The 23,332-nt window shown below is 42.3% G+C and overlaps 1 protein-coding gene across 5 annotated transcripts in view; it reads left to right on the top strand.

Annotated features, from left to right (window-relative positions):
* MYO6 (myosin VI) overlaps nucleotides 1–23,332 on the top strand; it is a 394,715-nt gene that overhangs the window by 111,033 nt on the left and 260,350 nt on the right. For all 5 annotated transcript variants that reach the window (XM_082249660.1, XM_082249662.1, XM_082249661.1 and 2 more), the window contains exons 2-3: nucleotides 6,868–7,012; nucleotides 15,314–15,383. In XM_082249660.1, coding sequence (XP_082105786.1) covers nucleotides 6,896–7,012; nucleotides 15,314–15,383 — 187 coding nt within the window. In that variant the 5' untranslated portion in view covers nucleotides 6,868–6,895. The remainder of the gene's footprint in view (nucleotides 1–6,867; nucleotides 7,013–15,313; nucleotides 15,384–23,332) is intronic.

A 23,332-nucleotide genomic window follows, 5' to 3' on the forward strand; every position in this document is an offset into this window, starting at 1 on the left:
CACAGGTCGCCCCCAAAGTCGAAGCTACCTAATGTGAACGGGGGCTTAATGACCAGGCCATTTTTTGCGATTCGGCACTGTTACTTTAACGGACAATTGCGCAGTTGTGCGACGCTGTACCCAAATAAACTTGATGTTCTTTTTTTCCCCCACAAATAGAGCTTTCTTTTGGTGTTATTTGATCACCTCTGCGATTTTTGTTTTTTTCCGCTATAATTAGAAAAAGGGCGACAATTCTGAAAAAATATATATATATATATATATTTTTTACATTCTGCTATATAACATACCCCCCCCCCCCCCAAAAAAAAATAAAAAAAACTAAATTTAACATTTTAGGCTAACTGGTTTTCTGCTACATATTTTTGGTTTTAAAAAAATCGCAATAAGCTTATTTTGATTGGTTTGCGCAAAAGTTAACGCGTCTACTAACTACGGGAAAGATTTATGTAATTTTTATTGTTGTTTTTTTTTTTTTTTTACTAGTAATGGTGGCGATCTGTGATTTGTAGCAGGACTGCAACATTGCAGCAGGCAGACCGGACCCCTAACTGCCATTTTTGACACTTTTGGGAGGACCAGTGACATTACTACAGTAATCAGTGCTAAAAATATGCACCGTTACTGTAATAATGACATTGGCAGGGAAGGGGTTAACACAGTGGGTGATCAAGGGGTTAAATGTAAGCCTAAGGAAGTGTTTCTAACTGTATGGGGGTTGAGCTTTTGAAATGATCACAGAGACCTGTATTTATTCTAGAGTGAAGAAGGGTCAGCTGTGTTTAGAACAGCTGACTGCCCTTCTCTCTCCGCAGGGTACGATCGCGGGTGCCTGGCGGAGCCGCCTGCCCCGTGCATCGGAGTCCCCGCTGCCGAGTGGGGGCGGGAGCGCACTGCCGGCGGCGGCGCACACTCACCCCCCTAGCTGCAGGTGAGCGACCGACATAGAGCTACATCTGTTCGCGCAGGTGTGGCTGCCTGCCGCAGTAAATCTGTTTAATGGATGGGTTTACTTCTGCTTTAAGGCTGATGCGCACAGGCAGAATACAGGCCGGTAGAACAGAAACCGGCTCACATTCAGCCAGTTTGTGCAGCAGCCTGTCCAACAGAAGAAGATTGCTTAACATCTGGCTTCTGTGTAATGGGCATGCTGGAAAACCAGCAGCCGACTGACATCCGATCAGTGCTGGCAGCCAATGGCTGCGAGTTATGATTGGTGTGTTCTGAGGGGGGTCAGTCCCCCTGTCGGAACACAAAAGCTCAGCGGGGAGATCACGGTACTAACATTGCATAGTTAGTACAGCAAACCATTTTTTTTCTTTTAGCCCACTGGGTTGAACGCATAAAAAAATAAAATCAACTGTACCAACAATATTAAACTAACAAGGGTCGTGCTTTCTGATTGCAGTCCATAGGTAAAAAGTATACCACTGGGGTATAATAAATTACATCTATAGCCACATTTTTTTTTCTTCTTGTTTGTTTTGGATAGAGTGGAAGTGTTAGAAGCCCTCTTGAGTCTTTATTACGGACTGTGTCACTGCCGGTGAGATACACCCTTTCTACTTTTCCCAGAATCCAGAAAGAGATTGAAAATCCCAAATGTTACAGCTGTCACAATTGAAAGAGGGGAAAAAGATGTTGACAACTGCCAAATAAGAATTAGAACCTCACTGTCATTTTTGAACAGGGGCCAATACCAAATCTTCTGAAGGAGACAAAGATAGCAAGAAAAAGAAAAAACTGATGGGTCTCACTATTCCCGCTGCATCCAAAACTGACAAAGAAATGCATTTTCGCTATGAATTGGTAGTATCTATGTTAGTAAGGCCTCATGCACACAGGGCATTAAAAAAAAAAAAAAACGAGCTGCAGAGCCACTGCTAATGCCATAAAAAAAGCAGCTGTAAAAATGTGCTCTTTTTCATTGGCATTAATGCTCGTTTAGCCACGTTCGCTTTTAGCAGCATTTTTCTGCCTCTATTCAAAATCCCTGGTTGCTTATGAGCCATCTTTGGTACGGCTTTCAGCCCATTGATTTGAAAATCAGTTGCATCCAAGTCGGATCAGGATGATCTGACTTGAGGATTTTGAGGGGGAACTCCACGCCAAAATGGGGGAAAAAGTCAGATCGAGCATCCCCCCCCCCCAGGTTCCAAACCAGACCCTTTGGGTCTGATATGGATTTTGAGGGGAGCCCCATGCAAAATAAAATGGTTTGGGGTCCCCCCCCAAAATCCATACCAGACCCTTATCTGAACATGCAGCTTGGCAGGTTAGGAAAGGGGGGGGGATGAGCGTGCAGTCCCTTCCCCCTCCTGGACCATACCAGGCCACACGCCGTCAACATGGAGGGGTGCTTTGGAGCATGGGGGGCTCTGCACCCCCCCACCCCTGAGCACCTTGCCCCCATGTTGATGAGGACAAGGGCCTCTTCCCAACAACCCTGGGCGGTGGTTGTGGGGGACTGCGGGCAGGGGGCTTATGAGAATTTGGACGCCCCCAGTAACAAGGGGGCCCCCCAGACCCAGACCCCCTCCCTATGTGAATGAGTACGGGGTATGTTGTACCCCTTCCTATTCACCCCAAAAAGGCAGTGTAGTGTAAATAATGACAAAAGATGGTTTTGAGAAGTCTTTTATTAAAAATCTTCCTCCGGTCTTCCTCCCACACTCCAAAGACCTGCTGTTGGCTTAATTGTCTCCTTTCTAAATGTGTACTACTATGTATAGTATACAGTATGTATGCATGTGCGGTATGAATCTTAGATTATAAGTTCTCAAGGCAGGGACTGATGTAACTGTACAGTATGTAAATAATTGGCACTATATATCAATGATCAATTGGTTATAGGGTTATAAGTATAAAAAAAAATGACTATCTTTTATTTTTCATGTTCTCTTTGCTTGTTTTAACTTCTTCGTATCTAATATATTCCCCTTGGATTTTTTTTTTTTTTTTTTTAGTCTGAATAAATATTTAAAACTCCTGAGATGATTTAAGTACTAATGAGACTGAAAAGTCCAGTTTGAAGTACACGGCAGGCATGCTCGCTGTGGTTCCAACTCATAATTTTCAGGCACCATGTCTGTGTTCATGATTGGCTCTTTAAAGTTACATTTGAGTGTTACTGGCGGCTTCTGCTAGCAGTGAATTTGCATAATATATTTTAGTGTTGCAGAAAATTAGAGGTATCTTTACAGTTCATTCTTTTAAAATGTAGGGTTAAGGCAAGTTAAAGTTGTGCTCATAGCTAGAACATACTAAAAACATACAAAACTTGTAAGATTTTTCAAGAAAGCATGTTAAAGCGGTTGTAAACCCTTGGAAAAAAAAAAAAAAAAACCTGCAAGACAAAGGCATAATGGGCTAGTATGCATCGCATACTAGCCCATTATGTGTAACTTACCTTAGAACGAAGCCCCGACACGGACCCCCGGACATCGCTGCGGGCGCTGCCATGATCCCTCGCCGTCTCTTCCGGGTTCGGCGGCTCCGGCGCGGTGATTGGCCGGAAGAGACGGCTCCGTCGCGATGATTGGCCGGAGCCGCGGCATGCGCGCGGGAGTGATTTTCCTGGCAAGCTCCCGGCAAATTAATTGAAGGTCCCCCCGGACCTTCAGAGCGCATGCGCCGCTCGCGAGAGCGGCTGCATGCACTGTAAATATATCCTAAACCATGCCGGTTTAGGAGATATTATTTGTACCTACAGGTAAGCCTTATTATAGGCTTACCTGTAGGTAAAAGTGTCAAAAAGCGGGATACTACCGCTTTAACCACGTCAATACTGGGCACTTTCACCCCCTTCCTGCCCAGGCCAATTTTCGAGTTTCAGAGCTGTCACATTTTTAATTGACAATTGGGCGGTCATGCAATGCTTTACCCAAACTAATTTTTTATCATTTTTTTAAGACCGCATTCTTTTGGTGGTATTTAATTATTTTTTTGCTAAACAAATGAAAAAAGACCAACATTTTTTGAAAACATGTTTTTGTAAATAAGTAATTTTTCTCCTTCACTGATGTGCGCTGCACTGATGAGGAGGCACTAATAGGTGGTACTGATGGGCACTGATAGGCGGGACTGATGGGCAGCCTTTATGGGCACTAATAGGCAGCACTGATGGGCAGCCTTTATAGGCACTGATGGGCTGCAATGATAACTATTATACTATATAATGATGGGCCCTGATAGATGGCACTGATAGGCATCACTGATGGGCACTGAAAGGCATCATTGATGGTCTTCACTGATGGGGCTGCGCTGCTTATTTTATTGATTATCAGTGCAGATCCCCCCCTGTCAGGAAAGGCACTTATTGGCTCTCCTGTATTCGCGTGCTGTCAGTGCAAGTAGAGGAATGCCAATAATTGGCATTTCCTACTTACACTGTGATCAGCTGTGATTGGACACAGCTGATCACCTGGTAAAGAGCCTACGTCATAGGCTCTTTAGCATGATCGGAGATGCAGTGTGTCCGAGCGACACACTGCACCACGGATCACCATGCTGCGCCCCCCCCCAGGGGGAGCGCACGAATGGCACGTTCTGAAGAACTTCATATGACGTCCAGTCAGAGCGGGAAAGCCACCGTCCAGCCAGCATCTTGCTATAGGCCAGGCGGAATGTGGTTAAGTGAACAAACACATTTATTTTAAATGTGCTTTAAATTACACAGTGCTGAGTCACCGAATAACCAGGACATTAAACAAGCCATAACAATTAGGGCTCATTTACACTATGTGTCCGTCAAACGGACTCCGTTTATCTTAGCGGGGGATCGATCCGCCAATCCCCCGCTGAGCAGGAGGATGACAGCTGTTCTCTGTGCTGTGTGCGGAGACACAGCTGTCAGGTCCCCATACATCTCTATGGGGAAATCGGATGAGAACGGACTGTCGGTCCGTTCTTATCCGATCCGCTGGACGGATGTAAAATAGATAGGGTTTCCCTCTGTCCAGATTTGACGTATCGGATGTCAGCAGACATGTCTCTGCTGACATCCGATGCCCCATAGGGATGCATGGGGGGACCGTTCAGATCCGCCAAAAAAACGGACAGGCGGATCTGAACGGTCCACCTGTGCGAAAGAGCCCTTAAGGTAAATAATAACCTTGGTTATTATTTACCTTAATGGTTCTGTTGAAGATTTCGCATACCCTTAGTTCTTATTTTTGTTTATTGCTCCCTTTTGCATCTATCATGCTTTACAGAGTTTTGCGATAGTTTGTGTTTGATTCTTTCTATTTTCTCATGTGGTATAGTGGCCCATTCTTTTTTGGCAAAAAGCCTTCAGGTCCTGTTTATGCTTTCGTCTGCTTCTTAGAGATGTCCCAAAAAGTGACTTGGTGATGTTGAGGCCAGTAGATTGTAATGGCAACTCCAGAACCTTCAAGGATTTTCTTCTGCAGGCACTAAAGGGTTGACTTTGAGTTATGTTCCAGAAGCAGGCCATGGGCATCTTTTAGGCTGATGAATGCAAATTTTCCTCTAATCATTTCTAAAAAATATGCGGTTGTCCTTTTGCCATAACGTTTGGCCATATTTCTTATGCCACGGTAGCTCACATACCCTCAAAATAGCATACCTGCCAACTGTCCCGTTTTTCCCGGGACAATCCCGGCAAATAGGAGCCTGTCCCGGGTAATTTACACTGTCCCTGTTAATCAGGGACAATGTAAATCATTAAAAAAAAAAAAAAATTATTATTTTTTTTTTTTTAATAATTTTGTTCCACACAGTGTCGCTCTCACCCCAGCTATGTGTTGTTGTTCTGGCAGCAGGTTGTCTCTCTCTCTCTGTGCCCGCTCACTCTTCCCGTCTGTCGCAAATTTAACGTGTCAAAGGAGCCAGGGTGTCAGCATGGTGCACTTTCCGAAATCCACCAGCAGGGGGAGGCAGAGCACCTTCCGACAAGCTGACACTTTAGAATTGCAGGGAATTGTGATGAGAATTTTAAACTTTAACTTTATTCAGAAGTAGTGCAGCTGAATGGTAGAATTATTCCAACTCTGCAACTTTGGCCTCATGTTTTCAATTCCCTTTTCAATTTCCTGTAATTCTCTCTTTATGAAGTAGACCCTATAATCTGATAAGTAGGCGGAGATTAATTATGCAGAGTGGGCGGAGCTTCAGGGAAGTGGGTGTGGTAAGTAATTGATAGCTGTGCTGCAAAGTGTCCCTGGAAATTTTTTTCAAATGTTGGCAACTATGAAATAGCCAATATCTATTTACATGGTTTATGCATGGCCTTCACTTCATAGGCCTTGTTGAACATGACGTCTATGGTTGTGACCATTCATTTTCGACTTGTTACTCCAAATAACATTTTAAAGCATTTTGAAGGTACAGTTATGTGTATTGTAAGGGGACTATTATGTGACATTGGTGCAGCAAAAATGGCTAATATTTTAGAAATTCTACCAGAGAATGTAAACTTATGAGCACAGAAGTACACGGCATGCTTTGTTGCATTTTATTTATTTTTTTGATTTTTCAGAACTCTTTGATTCTTCAGAACTGTTTGGCAGGTGTTCTTAGTCATGCTTTAAAGGTTTTTTTGATTATTTGTAAAGCTGCTCTGCCAGAGTGCTCAAAGCCCCACGGTTATATTCGGAGCTATGCAAAAAAAAAAAAAAAACTATTAAAACCATTATTTAAAATCGGAGAAGATGCTATTCTTAAAATATGCATGTAATGGCCTTTAGGAAAACTGGTAACTCTATAACCATATTAAAAGTCTGTTCATCGATATAGTACGCTTCAATAAATGTTACAGACCATGTACCGCTGTGCTAGAAAAGACATTTTATTGTTACATAAGAATTATTTCTTATCTATTTTTTTGTTTTTGTTTTTACTTTTTAGCAAACTGTGACGACTGCGGCAGAGCAGCATGGAGGACGGAAAGCCTGTGTGGGCGCCACACCCAACCGATGGATTTCAATTAGGAAATATTGTGGATATTGGGCCAGATTCTTTAACTATTGAACCACTGCATCAAAAAGGAAAGGTAAGCTTTAAAAACAAAATAAAGGTGGTTTTCGGACACAAACTTTTAAAGAAAACCGGCCTTGAGACCCCTACTGGGGCTGTGCTTATTGACATACCTCTGAAAATGCTAGTTGCTTGGCTGTCTTTTTTTTTTTTTTTTGTTCCCCAGTTCTTTCTGAGTGTCAGGTTTAAAACAAGAAAGCCTGTAAATGTGATCTAGATATTTTCGCTTGGTAAGGGACTCAGACTATTGAAGAGGATCCAGTACAGAAGACAACCATTTTTGCAAGACTTTGTCAGAAATGGCACTTCTAGCATTATTCTTAAGATGGGCTTGCTTTCAAGATATTAATTCCTGACAGAAAAATTACTTTATCATAAATACAATAAATCGTCCTGATTTACAGTGACAATTAACCTTTTTTCCCATGTTGGCTAGGACTAATATCTCACGTTACAGAGTTGTATATGTAGCACCCTCCTATGTAGGTACTAGTGAGAGAGTATAGTTTTTGGCTCTGTCTGCCTATCAGAGGAGCAGCAGGCAAATCTATATTGCTCTCTGTCTATTAAAGAGCAGGATCTGTTGGTGAGGTCTGCTCATTGTGCTCGGTGTTTGATTTATTATGTCTAGAGAGTGTTTCATGCTGGTCCAATAGGGAGGCATGTTGGACAATGGGAGGAAACCTGACGAATGGATGCATAGGCTTTGGTACAGTCCTGGTGATTGGCAGGGGCAGGTCGCCTCGGTGCATTATATGGGATACTGTATAAAAGCCAGGAGCACATGTGCTGTGGGGTCTTTGGCTGGAGAGCAGAGTCCCGGAGGGAGGGTGGCGGCTGCCGCCTCCTCTGTAGCAGTGGCATGTGGCTTCAGGAGGTTGTCCTGAGGGCCAGAGGAACAGAGCTGAACCTAGAGATCCAGGGGAGCTGACTGGGGGGGAGACACTGGAGACCCTAGAATAACAGTATCGTGAGTATAGGGACTCGTGTCAAGGGGCCTGACCTGAGGCCCCCCCCCCCAAGAGTGGGACAATCAATGGCAGTGGGCGGGTGTCTGCAGTTGAGAGATTGGATTCTGAGGTGAGTGTCCTGAAGATAACATTAGTTCAACAAGTCATCTTAGGAAAGAGACTTAAAGCTAAATCCACCTCATTGGCAAGGTGGATCAACAGCCTGGCTGTACCGAGAGATAGAAGTCCTCAAATCTTGTGCATAGTTAATTTGGAGTATCCCACTATTTCCTTCTCCCAACCCTAATTTATAAATAAACACAAGAACAACTACATACCCCTGGACTTATTATTGGACGAGCCAAGAAGGAAAAAGAGAGAGACTGTGCATGTCAAGGTTGCTAATGGCAACTCAGGGGGACCCGTGAGTAGTGACATCTGGCAGTCTTCAAGGGGGCAGTGCTACATATAAATAGAAAGCTGACTAAAAAATGGGGTTCCAGACAGGATTCTGATTTGATACCGGACTATATACAGTGCCTTGAAAAAGTATTCACACCCCTTGAAATTTTCAACATTTTTTCATGTTACAACCAAAAACGTAAATATATTTTATTGGGATTTTACGTGATAGACCAACACAAAGTGCCACATAATTGTGAAGTGGAAGGAAAATGATAAATGGTTTTCAAATTTTTTTACAAATATCTGAAAAGTGTGCCACCTTTCGCTGCAATTACAGCTGCAAGTCTTTTTGGGTATGTCTCTACCAGCTTTGCACATGTAGAGAGTGAAGTTTTTTTCCCATTATTCTTTGCAAAATAGCTCAAGCAATGCCCTATTGGATGGAGAGCATCTGTGAACAGCAATTTTCAAGTCTTGCCACAGATTTTTAATTGAATTTAGGTGTGGAGTTAGACTGGGCCATTCTAATGGCCATACACACTATACAATTTTCTTTAGATTTTTTCCTTTAGATTTACCAAAACCATATAATATGAGGTCAAACCTAAACACTTTCAATTTGTATGCAGGCCCCTGCACTACATAGTTGAAGGTAAATCTGAAGAAAATCTAACAACAAAAGTTGTATAGTGTGTATCCAGCTTCACACATGAATATGCTTTGATTTAAACCATTCCATTGTAGCTCTGGCTGTATGTTTAGGGTCGTTGTCCTGCTGGAAGGTGAACCTCTGTCCCAGTCTCAAGTCTTTTGCAGACTCTTTACGGGTTTTCTTCTAAGATTGCCCTGTATTTGGCTCCGTCCATCTTCCCATCAACTCTGACCAGCTTCCCTGTCCCTGCTGAAGAAAAGCATCCCCACAACATAATGCTGCCACCACCATGTTTCTTGGTAGGTTAGCAGTTCTTCCATACACTATCCATTTTCAGATGATAGATTGAACAGTGCTCCGTAAGATTATTATTATACAGGATTTATATAGCACCGACAGTTTGCGCAGCGCTTTACAATATGAGGGAAGACAATACAGTTACAATACAGTTCAAAACAGGAGGAACTAGAGGGCCCAGCTCATTAGAGCTTACAATCTAGAAGGGAGGGTCAAGTGAAACAAAAGGCAATAATCGTGGGGGATGGGCTGGTGGAGAAAATGGAGGTATATTTGTTAAGTGTGGGTAGGATAGGCTTCTCTGAAACGGAGGGTTTTCAGAGATCGCCTAAAAGCTGATAGAGTAGGAGATAATTGGACAGATAAGGGTAAGGAGTTCCATAGGATTGAAGAGATGTACAAAGCTTGGGATATTTTTTTATAACCTAACCCTGCTTTAATCTTCTTCACAACTTTAACCCGGACCTGTTTAGTGTGTTCCTTGGCCTTCATGATGTTTGTTCACTAAGGTTTTCTAACAAACCTCTGAGGGCTTCACAGAACAGCTGTATTAATACTGAGATTCAATTACACACAGGTGGACTCTTTTTACTAATTAGGTGACTTCTGAAGGCAATTGGTTCCACAAGATTTTAGTTAGGGGTATCAGTGTAAGCTGAATACAAATGCACACCACCCTTTTAGGATATTGATTTGTAAAAAAATTTGAAAACCATTTATCTTTTTTTCCTTCTGCTTCACAATTATGTGCCACTTTGTGTTGGTCTGTTACATAAAATCCCAATAAAATACATTTACCTTTTTGGTTGTAACATGACAAAATGTTTAAAATTTCAAGGAGTATAACAACTTTTTCAAGGCACTGTACTTAACCTGTGTATTTAAATGTGAATAATGTCCTGGGAGAAAAGATTTTATTCTTGTCTTATTAAGGTGCTCATAGGTCTAAATTTTCTGGCTTGTTTTTCTGGTATTACCAAGGTTACTGAATGTGCAGTGTGCCTTTTGACATGCTCTGATATGCTTGGAAGACGCCTTAAGGGTTCATTTACACTGTTTGGGGGAAGGGTAAAAACATGCGGATGAGCCACATTTTGACCACTCCCCAACCACTCCCTTTTATGCAAAAAGTATCCCGCTGAAAGTGACCCGTTCAACTGAATGGGGAATCTTTGCAAGGTAGAATGTATACAATTGCAACATGCTAGAGCAAGGTTTAAGGAGTTAAAGCAGGCAGTGAGGAGGCGATACAGCACCACCTCAATGCCTGTCAAATGCTGTCTGAAGAGTGATCTGAAGGTGGAAGTGTAAACAAGGCCTAGGTGTCCCAAAATTGAGAAGTGCACACACATGCAGACACAGTCCAGATACATTGGGCTCATGTGGTTGACTTTTTAGGTTATCAATTCCCTTGCAATCGGCAGCTTTTGGGGAGTTTTGCAAAAATCAGTAAAAGACCTGATTCTATCTAGATGCTTTGCACTGTGCTTCCCGAAACAGCCAAGCACACAAAAGTATAGAACTACACTTCTTGAACTAAAGCACTGCTGCTTGAACACAGTAAGCAGTGGGTGGGTGTCCTCTTTGTTTTTTATGGAGGGTAGAAAAACAACCCCTGCCCCCCCTCCCCCCCCCCCAAAAAAAAAAAATATATATATATAAATATTGGAGCATAGCAGACGTGGTGGTTGCTGCATTTGTTTTATTTTTAAGGCGTTTTCCCCTTTATTTTTATCTGGTAATCCTAAGACTTCCACATGTCTGTCCTTGCATATCAACATCATTCACCTTATGAAGGCAGCCATAGTTGTATGTCAACATCGCTCACCTTATGAAGGCAGCCATAGTTGTATGTCAACATCGCTCACCTTATGAAGGCAGCCATAGTTGTATGTCAACATCACTCACCTTATGAAGGCAGCCATAGTTGTATGTCAACATCACTCACCTTATGAAGGCAGCCATAGTTGTATGTCAACATCACTCACCTTATGAAGGCAGCCATAGTTGTATGTCAACATCACTCACCTTATGAAGGCAGCCATAGTTGTATGTCAACATCGCTCACCTTATGAAGGCAGCCATAGTTGTATGTCAACATCGCTCACCTTATGAAGGCAGCCATAGTTGTATGTCAACATCGCTCACCTTATGAAGGCAGCCATAGTTGTATGTCAACATCGCTCACCTTATGAAGGCAGCCATAGTTGTATGTCAACATCGCTCACCTTATGAAGGCAGCCATAGTTGTATGACAACATCATTCACCTTATGAAGGCAGCCATAGTTGTATGTCAACATCGCTCACCTTATGAAGGCAGCCATAGTTGTATGACAACATCACTCACCTTATGAAGGCAGCCATAGTTGTATGACAACATCATTCACCTTATGAAGGCAGCCATAGTTGTATGTCAACATCGCTCACCTTATGAAGGCAGCCATAGTTGTATGACAACATCACTCACCTTATGAAGGCAGCCATAGTTGTATGACAACATCGCTTACCTTATGAAGGCAGCCATAGTTGTATGTCAACATCGCTCACCTTATGAAGGCAGCCATAGTTGTATGACAACATCACTCACCTTATGAAGGCAGCCATAGTTGTATGACAACATCGCTTACCTTATGAAGGCAGCCATAGTTGTATGTCAACATCACTCACCTTATGAAGGCAGCCATAGTTGTATGTCAACATCACTCACCTTATGAAGGCAGCCATGGTTGCATTTCAACCTTGCTTTGTTCACTGGTGCACAGTCATGTTGGAACAGGAAGGGACCACCCCCAAATTGTTCCCACATAGTTGGGAGCATGGAAATGGCCAAAATGTCTTGGTATGCTAACACCTTAAGAATTCTCTTCAGTGGAACTCAGGGGCCAAGCCCAACCCTTAAAAAACAACCCCACACCATAAACCCCCTTCCACCAAATGATTTGGACCAGTGCACAAGCAAGATCCATAAAGACATGGATGAGCGAGCTTGGGGTGGAGGAACTTGACTGGCCTGCACAGAGTCCTGACCTTAACTCAATAGAACACCTTTGGGAATAATTAAATCGGAGACTACGAGCCAGGCCTTCTCATCCACATCAATGCCTGACCTCACAAATGTGCTTCTGGATGAGTGGTCAATCATTCCCATAGACACACTCCTAAACCTTGTGGACAGCCTTCCCAGAAGAGTTGAAGCTGTTATAGCTGCAAAGGGAGGGCCAACTCAATATTGAACCCTACGGAGTAAGACTGGGATGCCATTAAAGTTCATGTGCCTGTAAAGGCAGGTGTCCCAATACTTTTGACAATACATTGTACATTATCATCTATCAAACTAGGTAGTATGGAGTCATTTTCCCTCGGTTTCCCAGTAAGTGTAGACTTTCTACTGGGTTTTTGTACAGTTCATACATTTTAGTGACCGGTATTAGAAGCTTTCTTCAGTAGTAAAAGCTCTTAAAACACAAAAACATACGTGTGTGTGTGCGTGCGTGTGCGTTATTAATTCATTATCCAATAACCCCTCTAGTATAGCCTCAGACAGGGAAGTTCTAGGCATAATTCTATTGTCTGCGCCTGACTCTTCAATCTACTATATCTTTGATATCTCACATCATGCATCGTTTACAGTCAGTACATGCCAACAGAAAATTATATTCTGTGCCTCAACACACCAGCTACTTTTCACCAAGAAACCAATAACATGAAACTATAAGAAGTAGATCATGTACGGGGCTCAATGTGGGAAGCAGCATTTTCAAATAATTTTATCACTACACATGAAAGACTATCAGAGCAGAAATGGGTAATGAAGAGGTAATAAAGAGCAAAAAAAAGTTTTTCTGTGTGCTCATAGTATGGAATCCTGGGATTTGAAAATGCTGCATAGGATAAGCGCATTAATATTGATTTTTGTTTATAACAATTGGAAAAAGAAAAAGTTGGGAAACTAATTTTTAATAGCCAGCTGGAATTCACATTTTTTATTTGATTTACTGAGCTGAATTGCTTTGGTGTTGTGGTCAGCACCTCAATTATTTACCTTAAGAGCCCATTCAGACAGGGGCGACACGACTTGCTGGGGCGACCTGTGAAGTCGCGGTGCACAGCGTGCACCGCGACCTCGGCGCGACATGCACGGACTTCATATAATTGAAGTCAATGCAAGTCGCCTCCAGGTCGCCCCAGAGTAGTACAGGACCCTTTTTCTAAGTCGGAGCGACTCGTGTCGCTCCTATTGGAACGGGTCCTGTGCTAATCAATCGCAGGCGACCGACCGCGACTTGTCAGGCGACCAAGTCGCCTGACAAGTCGCGCTAGTGTGAATGGACCCTTAATCAAAATGTAGTAAGAAAACAAAATCCTATATGCGTTGGGGAGGACCAACAAACATAATTTTGATGCCCACATGTAAAACTACCTAAGGTGAATAATTGGCTGTGACTTCTGCCTACCTTGTTGCTTCACTTCCTATTCTACAGAATGAATAACTTCTCACTGGGGTCCTAGTCTAGCCCCAACCTATTGTGGTATAATATAGAGTTGTGGACTAGCATAGCCCATAGACTGACAAGAATTATGTCCTATCTCTTTGTGACATTGATATCAGACCTTGCATTCCAACATTGCGCCCCTATATTATTAAACTGCATGATACTGTTATAACGTATAGCCCAACAGAAAACTGTGGTTCTAAAGGCTCAAGTCTTTTTCTTTACCTTAATGCATTCGATGTATTAAGGTAAAAAACCTTCTGGGTGCAGCTCACTTTTCCTGAGCCCCATTTAGATCCAATGATCTGCATGAAAGCATCAGCTCTCCTGGGTCTCTCTCTCTCCTCATTGGCTCACACAACAGCTGGAGCCATTGGCTCCTTCTGCTGTCAGTCACAGCCAGTGAGCCAATGAGGAGAGAGTGGGGGTGCCGAGTCGTGCTCTGTGTGTGTGTGAAATTGAAACGGGAGCCAACCTGCCCAAGAGCCCCCAAAATAAGAGACTTGCTGCTGGGGGCACTTAGCAGGGGAAAAGAACCAGGATTTTTGATGGGGGACCCAAAAAGAAGAGGAACGGGGCTTCTCTGTGCAAAACCATTGCACAGAGCAGGTAAGTATAACTGGTTTGTTATTTAAAAAAAAAAAGAAGGCAACAAGGTACTTTCCACAGTCTGAAAAAAGCTTGAAGCTGGACTCCAGACAGATATAACGAAGAAAGTATGGACTGTTGCACTGTGTTCATTATCACATCCTTAATGTATTCATTTAAAGCCTACGTTTAGTTACATTTGGCACTTTCATTCAGTGAGAAGTGTCTCTTGTGCTGGTGGCTGCAGTCTTAGTTGAAATCTTCAGTCCTTTAACACCCCCTCCCCCCATACCGTTGCAGCAGTAATCATCTGGTGCTGTGGAGTTAATACAGTCGCTGGAACTTTCATAGCAACTCTTTAGGAGTGCTGACTATCCCATTCCCCGCCCTTTCCAGCCCCTTCTTCCATTCAAAGAAGCTGTACTTCAATCACAAGTGCTCTATGAATGGAGGATGGGCAGATGAACGAAAAGGCTGCCTCCTCTATTCATCCCATCAAAAAGGGGGCTTTTCATTGGTGGAAGCTATAATACAGCTTCTGTAAATGGAGCAGGGGGGTGGGCATAGTCAGTACTCTTGTGACAATGCCAGCAGCACTGGAAGATTGCAACTGCCAGGGTATAGGGAAAATCGAGGAATGACGATTTCAGCAAGATAGCCGTGCCCAAATGTTGTGCCTTATCACCAATTTGGCCCCCTTTATCAGCAAGTCCAGGGCTTGAAATGCATATGCACTAACACTCAATGTGTGTAGCTTTTCTTATTTTAGGGAGAAATCAAGAAAGCCACACGCTAAACATTAGCATAAGTCAGTTGATCAAATCTCTAACATTCCGACCATTATAATGTAATAAAGTAAGAATAAAATTGTACTGCATTCATGTCAGTATCTAAATGTTTTCTCTGATTTTTGTGCATATTTGTTTTACAGACTTTTTTGGCTGCTATAAATCAAGTGTTTCCTGCAGAAGAGGACACTGCAAAACATGTTGAAGATAACTGTGAGTGTAACTGTACAATCTAAATGGTGCTCGTCATACAGTACTTTACACAATTGTAGAAGATATTAAGTAGGGGAAATATTCGGTGCATGTGTGTATGTTAGAACTTTGGAAGGAATTCATTCTTTCCAGACCAATGTTAGGATCCGATTTCAAAATTATTATTATTATACAGGATTTATATAGCGCCAACAGTTTGCACAGCGCTTTACAATATGAGGGAAGAAAATACAGTTACAATACAATTCAATACAGGAGGAATTAGAGGGCCCAGGTCCGTAGAGCTTACAATCTAGAAGGGTGGGTCAAGTTAAACAAAAGGCAATAACTGTGGGGGATGAGCTAATGGAGAAAATGGAAGTACAGTTATTAGGTGTGGGTAGGATAGGCTTCTCTAAAGAGGAGGGCTTTCAGGAATCATCTTAAAGCTAATAAAGTAGGAGATAATCAGACAGATTGGGGTAAGGCGTTCCATAGGATTGGAGAGACTCTGGAAAAGTCCTGGAAGTAAGCATGGGAGGAGATGACGATGGAGTAAGAGAGCCGGAGGTTTTGAAAGGAACGAAGAGAACGATTAGGTTGGTATTTTTAGACTAGGCTAGTGATGTAGCTGGGGGCTAAATTGTGGATGGCTTTGTAAGTTGTTGTTAGTATTTTGAATTTAATTTGTTGGGTGAACGGAAGCCAGTGGAGGGATTGCGGTAGTCAAGGTGCGAGATGACCAGGGATTGAACTGGGAGCTTTGTTGTGTCATTGAGTAGAAAGGGACGTATTTTGGAGATGTTGCGAAGGTTGAGGCGGGAAGATTTGGACAGTGATTGGCTTTGGGGCTTGAAGGAGAGTTCAGAGTCCAGGACTACACCTAGGACCTTGGCATGCGGAGATGGGCTGATAGTTGTGCCATCGATTTTGATTGAGATATCAGTGGAAGGGGCATGTGGTGGAGTTAAAATAAGCTTGGTTTTGGATAGATTGAGTTTGAAGAAGTAGTGTGACATCCAGACTGATATATCTGCTAGTAAATAAGTGATATGTAAGGAGACTGAGGGAGTAAGCTAAGGGGTGGATGTATAGATTTGGGTATTGTCCGCGAAGAGATGGTATTGGAAGCCATGGGAGGCTATCAGCTGACACAGAGAGGAGGTGTAGATTAAAAATAGGAGAGGTCCAAGAACAGAACCTTGGGGGACCCCAACAGAGAAAGGAAGAGGAGAGGAGGAAGTAGAATTGTAAGTAATGCTAAAGGTGCGGTTGGATAAGTGGGAAGAGAATCAGTGAAGAGTACAGTCATGGAGACCAAAGGCGTGGAGTTTTTTTTTTTGAGGAGGAGGGGGTGGTCAACCGTATCAAAGGCAGCAGCAAGGTCCAGGAGTAGGAGTACAGAATAGTGTCCATTGGTTTTAGCCTGTAGTAGATTGTTTCTTAGTTTTAGGAGAGCAGTTTCTGTTGAGTGTTGAGGCCGAAATCCAGATTATTAACAGTTGTTCTTGTCTACTCATTGATTATAAAGGTTAATGAAAAATGAAAGTTTGACTTTTGACTGGTGGGAACGCTGTCTGGATCTCCCCAGTTTAAAAAAAAAAAAAAAAAAAAATGATTAAAAGTTGAGCAAAGTTTCAAGCACTATGACCTACAGACTCTATTAAGGTTAAAGTTTTACTAAACCCACAACAGTAAAGTCAGTCTGCATATGCAGTAAAGCATGCTTGTTATACTCACTGTGGGACATAAGGGGTTAATCCTCTGCATTTTGTAAAATGGCTGTTTGATTCTGTCTTCTCTGATCCACCCCTTCTTCCACTGTCCACAATAAATTTCCTGATAGAACAGAGCCTTTGGAGTCACTCTGCACATGCTCAGTTTTGGTGTGTATTGCTAGTTTTTTTTTTTTTCTTCTTGGGAGGGTGCATGTGATCAGCATAGGGCCAATCAGCACTCTTCAGACAGAGGGTCACGAGTCATGCAGGCTCATAGGACAGTCAAAAGAGAATGAAAACGCTTCCTACAAACTTTAACTGGACACTGATAGAAGTCACAAGACTGCTATATACTGCTGATGAAAAAAGGTATTTAGCAGTTTATATTTACTAAAATAATCTAATTTCCCTGTTCTGTGTACTGTGGGAGACCAGATATAGTGAATGCAGTGTCCTGGGTTTAGTAATCCTTTAATGTCTGATCCCTGTATTTTATCATTGGAAAGTACCTTCCTGTTCATTTTTCAAGAAGCAAGAGATCTTTGCAATTGAAGCTTCAAAGATAATTTAGATGTTCTTGTTAAATGATAAATCGTTGTGGCTAATTATTTAGATTTAAGCTAAGGGTTGACATTGTGACTTGAAGGTAAGGTTATATAAACTATGTCCGTCAGTCATAATATTTAAAATAACCAAAAAGAAAAAGTTTTTATTCAGAATCTTCAATTTGACAGCATGGCCAGTGCATGGTTCTTTTTGCACATTTAGTGACCGCATTACCTACCTACATTGCCCAGACCAGCCTGCAATATGGCTTTATCAATGTCCTGGACCTGTAGAAAGTGTGAATTAAGATTCAAAACATTGATAAGCAGTAAGGTTACTAAGCGTATTTGGGAGTACATTTAAAAAATCGATCTGGGCATTAGCTGTCTGGATGAGTGAAACTGCTGCCTCGGGGGCCTGTTATTAGCAGTACACTTTTCAGTTCTACTACCTACCATTAAGATCAATTGAAACAAAAATCCATTATTTGAGTCACACCAGAGGGAGAAGACAAATGAGACTATTTCACTTGACTGCCTACAGCTCTGTATGTGCCAGACATGTGTCAGACATACTAATCTTGGGTAAAGGTGTTGTGTGGCGACACCACGTTTGGCTTTCTGGCCTCTAGAGCTGTGTTTAGGGAATAAAAGAGTGCGCTTGATAGAAAATGTTAAGACCAGAATTTCTTGGTGCATTAGTTACATTGATGTTTTTTTGTAATCATTCCGGATGTGCTTAATATTTTACATAGTTTTCCATACATTCAAACCAAAATCAAACATATTCCACAATGCTCATATAGTACAGAGAGCTAGTAGTGTCAGCCCCTAAACGTAGAGTAACTCTACTTTTGTTGAGGGAAAAAACCTCTGGGTAATCAATGTACATGAGATTTTAACAAACATTCTATCAGATATCTTCACTTTATTACAGTGAAGAAATAGCTGTTTGTTTCACCAGACTGGTCACACACTCATTCCGAATGGGAGGGTCTGGTTCCTTATTAATCAGCTGATGTACATTATGTGTTCTAATGATGGAAGCTGCTGTGTCTGCTTTCCTTTAGCAGTAATTAAACTTTGGGGAATATCTCCCAAAATGTCTATTTCTAATGACATTTTTGGAGGCATTCTGTACACCAGCTCCAGGTTGCCATATTGCATTGATTTTTACAGAAAGTTACAGCACTGCAGATTGTAGCAATTGTGTGTGTGTATAATATATACACTGCTCAAAAAAAAGGAACACTTTTTATTCAGAGTATAGCATCAAGTCAATTAAACTCTTGGGATATTGATGTGGTAAGTTAAGTAGCAGAGGGGGTTGTTAATTAGTATCAGGTGCTTTGATGTTATTAAATTATAACAGGTGCACTAGATGAGATGACCTCCAAAACAGGCATGGTTTTACAGGTTGAGGCTACTGACATTTTTTCCCCTGCTCATCTTTTCTGACTCTTTTTCACTAGTTTTGCATTTGGCTAGGGTCAGTGTCACTACTGGTAGCATGAGGCAATACGTGGACCCTATAGAGGTTGCACAGGCAGTCCAACTCCTCCAGGATGTCACATCAATTTGTGCCATTGCCAGAAGGTTTGCTGAGTCTCCCAGCACAGTCTCAAGAGCATGGAGGAGATTCCAGGAGACAGGCAGTTACTCTAGGAGAGGTGGACAGGGCCATAGAAGGTCCTTAACCCATAAGCATGACCAGTATCTGCTCCTTTGTGCAAGGAGGAACAGGATGAGCACTGCCGGAGCCCTACAAAATGACCTCCAGAAGGCCACTGGTGTGAATGTCTCTGACCAAACAATCAGGAACAGACTTTATGAAGCTGGCCTGAGGGCCTGACGTCCTCTGGTGGGCCCTGTGCTCATTGCCCGGCACTGTGGAGCTTGACTGGCATTTGCCATTGAAAACCAGAATTGCCAGGTCCACCACTAGCGCCCTGTGCTTTTGACAGATGAGGGCAGGTTCACCCTGAGCACATGTGACAGATGTGAAAGGGTCTGGGGAAGCCGTGGAGAACGTTATGCTGCCTGTAACATCGTTCAGCGTGACTGGTTTGGTGGTGGGTCCGTGATGGTCTGGGGAGGCATATTCATGGAGGGACGCACAGACCTCTACAGTTTAAAAAAATGGCACCCTGAATGCACTTAGGTATGGGGATGACATCTTTGGACCCATTGTTAGATCCTACGCTGGTGCAGTGGGTCCTGGGTTCCTCCTGGTGCATGGCAATGCCTGGCCTCATGTGGCGAGAGTATGTAGCCAGTTCCCAGAGGATGACGAAATTGATACCATTGAATGGCCCCCACGTTTGCCTGACCTAAATCCAATAAAACACCTCTAAGAATGTTATGTTTTGGTCCATCCAACGCTGCCAGGTTACACCTCTGTCTGTTTAGGAGCTCAGTGATGCCCTGGTCCAGATCTGGGAGGTAATACCCCAGGACACCATCTGTTGTCTCATTATGAGCATGCCCTGACGTTGTCAGGTATGCATACAAGCACATGGGGGGCCATACAAGCTACTGAGTACTATTTTGAGTCGCTGCAATGAAATTTCAGCAAAATGGACTAGCCTGCTGCATCATTTTTTCATTTTGATTTTCGGGTTGTCTATTAATTCAACTCTCTGAAGGTTGATAACTTTCATTTACATCAAACGATGTGACATCCTTTTGTTCCGAACACATTACCCAGTCCATATTAGTATACATATCCAGTATGATATTTTTCCCCATTGAGATCGGATGTGTTTTCAAAGTGTTCCTTTAATTTTTTTAAGCAGTGCGTGTATATATAAATCATTTTTTTGCTATACTTTTTTTTTTCTTATGAAAGTGGAGTTGCCCTTTTAAAAAAAAGCTTACATACAGTCTGTCCTGTTCTTACACAGCCTTTCTTACACACTCCTTTGGACTGTGGGAGAAAACCTCTTTTAAGCTTTAAGAACATACAACTTCCATGTAGATGAAATCCCTGGTGGCAAATAAACCTAGGACTTATAGTAACACTCCCTTTTTTCTTTTAGAATTAGGCAGAACCTGGAAGTAATTGGATTTAAATGACGCATGTCTGTTTACATTTGCCTCCTATAGGCTGCATTGAGCTTTTGGTTAGATCCACCTGAAAAACTGACGGGTAGATCCGATCGGAATGCTGATGCGAAAAGGACTTGTGACTGCCTTACATATCACTTTTGGAAATCGTTTAGGACTGAACTGGTTCCAGTTGTAGCTAAATGTTGTTCACAAATGTGCCAGTTTTTACTTGTTTGAGCCTTGAAAAAAATATCTAAAATAATCAGGAATATACAATTTGTTCTTGAATAAACCCTGCAAAAGGTATTGGCATCTATATCAAATTATTTTTGAAAAATGTAACATTTTTGTGTTTGTATCTGTCTTGTACGCGTATCTGCTCTAAAAGGGTAGATCAGATAAAACGGGCAAATCTTGGAACAAAGGAATGATGATTTGAAAGGACTCGAACTTAAAAATTCTAACCAAAGGGATCTATATTAGGAATCTTTAAACAGAACAAATATTTGTTTCCTACTGATTCATTACAGGAGAAGTAGGGCCAAAGCTCTTGCTCTACTTTTCCTTGGGATCACGGAAGTGCGCTTTCTTTGATCCATATTCAGCTTGGCTAACGTCACTCAGCCAATCCAGGCTCAGGAGAAATTCTTAATGTAATATCGAGATCCACCCAGATGCCTGGACCGGCAGCTGGCTCAGCTTCTTAACATGCCCTTGAGAGCCTGAGCCAGCTGCTCCTGCCACCTTCACTGCTCAGTGCTCCAGTAAGTGCTGGAGGGACAGAGCAGAGAGCTGGTGACTGACAGTCACTGTCTCTCTGCTCACTAAAGACCAAGAACTGAGCAATCAATGGTCTTTGAACGCTCAGTTCTCGGTTTAGAGGTAGGGGACCCATGCTGCATCCACCAAGGTGAGTATAAATGTTATATATTTTTTTTTTTTTTTTTTACTAATCATCAGCTTTAAAAGAGAAATTTGGGATTAGAAAAAAAAAAAAATCATTTTCTCTTTCATTCATCGACGGACACAGTGCTCCTTAAATCATAATTTCTGGGATATATGGCCTCCTCCAGGAGTAGGACTAGGAAGAACAAAAAACACTTGGCTACGCTAATGGGCTGTCCATATATAACCCCCTCTCTGCTATCAGTATTCAGTTTTAATGTCTAATCAGGAGTAAGGACCTAGGCTCCCTGCTGGGATCTCTTGGTCCTAGCAATTTTTTTTTCTCCTCCTTTGATTCGGGAGATTCCCTTGCCAATGTTGTCACAGAAGGTGGCATTCTTGGTGGCTATTACCTCAGCCCACCGGCTATCCTGTTGTACTCCCTATCTATTGGTCCATAGAGATAAAGTGATTCTTCCTCCCTGTCCGTCATTCCTGCCCAAAGTGGTCTCTGACTTCCATTTGAATGAGGACATTGTGTTGCCTTCCTTGTGTCCCAAGCCGGCCCATCCCAAAGAATTTGCTTTGCATGCCTTGGATGTGGTTCGGGCGATTCAGGTGTATCTGGCAGCTACTGAGTCCTTTCGGAGGTCAGACTCTTGTGGATACACAAGGACCAAGGCAAGGGCTGGCTGCTTCTTCGGTTACCATTTCTAGATCAGACAGACGTTGACTCCGGCCTATTCTATTCAGGGTCAGGTTCCTCCTTTCCCTGTCGCAACGCATTCTATTCGGGCGCTGAGTACATTCTGGGCCTTCCGTCATCAAATGTCAGTTTCTCAAGTTTGCAAGGTGGCCACTTGGTCGTTGGTGCATACTTTCACCAAATTCTACAAAGTAGATACTTTTACATCTGCGGATGCTTCTATTGGTCGCTAGGTTTTGCAGGCTGCTGTTTAAGAGGGGCTTTTCCCTCTTGAGCTGTGTTTTTCTAAATCTTTATTTTTTATGTTTTATTTTATATGGGGCTCCTGTGACTTGGTTAAGGCTCCTTTGTTCTAGTTAAGGCTCTTGTGTTTAGCCTTGGTTTATTTTCCTCACCCCTCATTTTCCTTTTGGCACTGCTTTTGGACACCCTAGTAGTTCTGATTTAAGGAGCGCTGTGTCCGTCGATGAACGAAAGAGAAAATGGGATATTTGTACTTACCGTAAAATCCATTTCACGGAGTTAATCGACGGACACAGCGCCCACCCCTCTATGGAGTTTTAATACTTCTAATACTGATTGCTACTAAAATGAATACCTAAAGCAAAGAGTGTTTTTTGTTCTGCCTAGTCCTATCCTGGAGGAGGCAATATAACCCAGTAGTTCTGATTTATGGAGCGCTGTGTCCGTCAATGAACTCAGAGAAATGGATTTTCAGCGAGGTTTTTTTTTTGGGAAATAATTGCTACATTTTCTAACATTTATTTGTATGCAGATATTTTTTTTTCCAAGGTTCAAACAAGTACCAATGGTTTTGTTCTTGATTATTATTTTAGGCATGTATGCAGATATTTTTTTCCAAGGCTCCTACAAGTACAAATTGATAAATTGGGGAATAATACGTAGATACAAGGAGAAGTAGATCAGTTCTGAATTAAAGTGGAGTTCCACCCTATTTTTATACTTACCTCCATCTTCTCGCTCCGGGTCACCTGAAAAAGAAATGGATAATCGCATATTTTTTTTTTTTTTACTTACCTCGTAGCGAAGAAAATATACTTACCTTAC

Source organism: Pelophylax lessonae (genome assembly GCF_965119305.1).
Source record: "Pelophylax lessonae genome assembly, chromosome: 3".
NCBI lineage: Eukaryota > Metazoa > Chordata > Amphibia > Anura > Ranidae > Pelophylax > Pelophylax lessonae.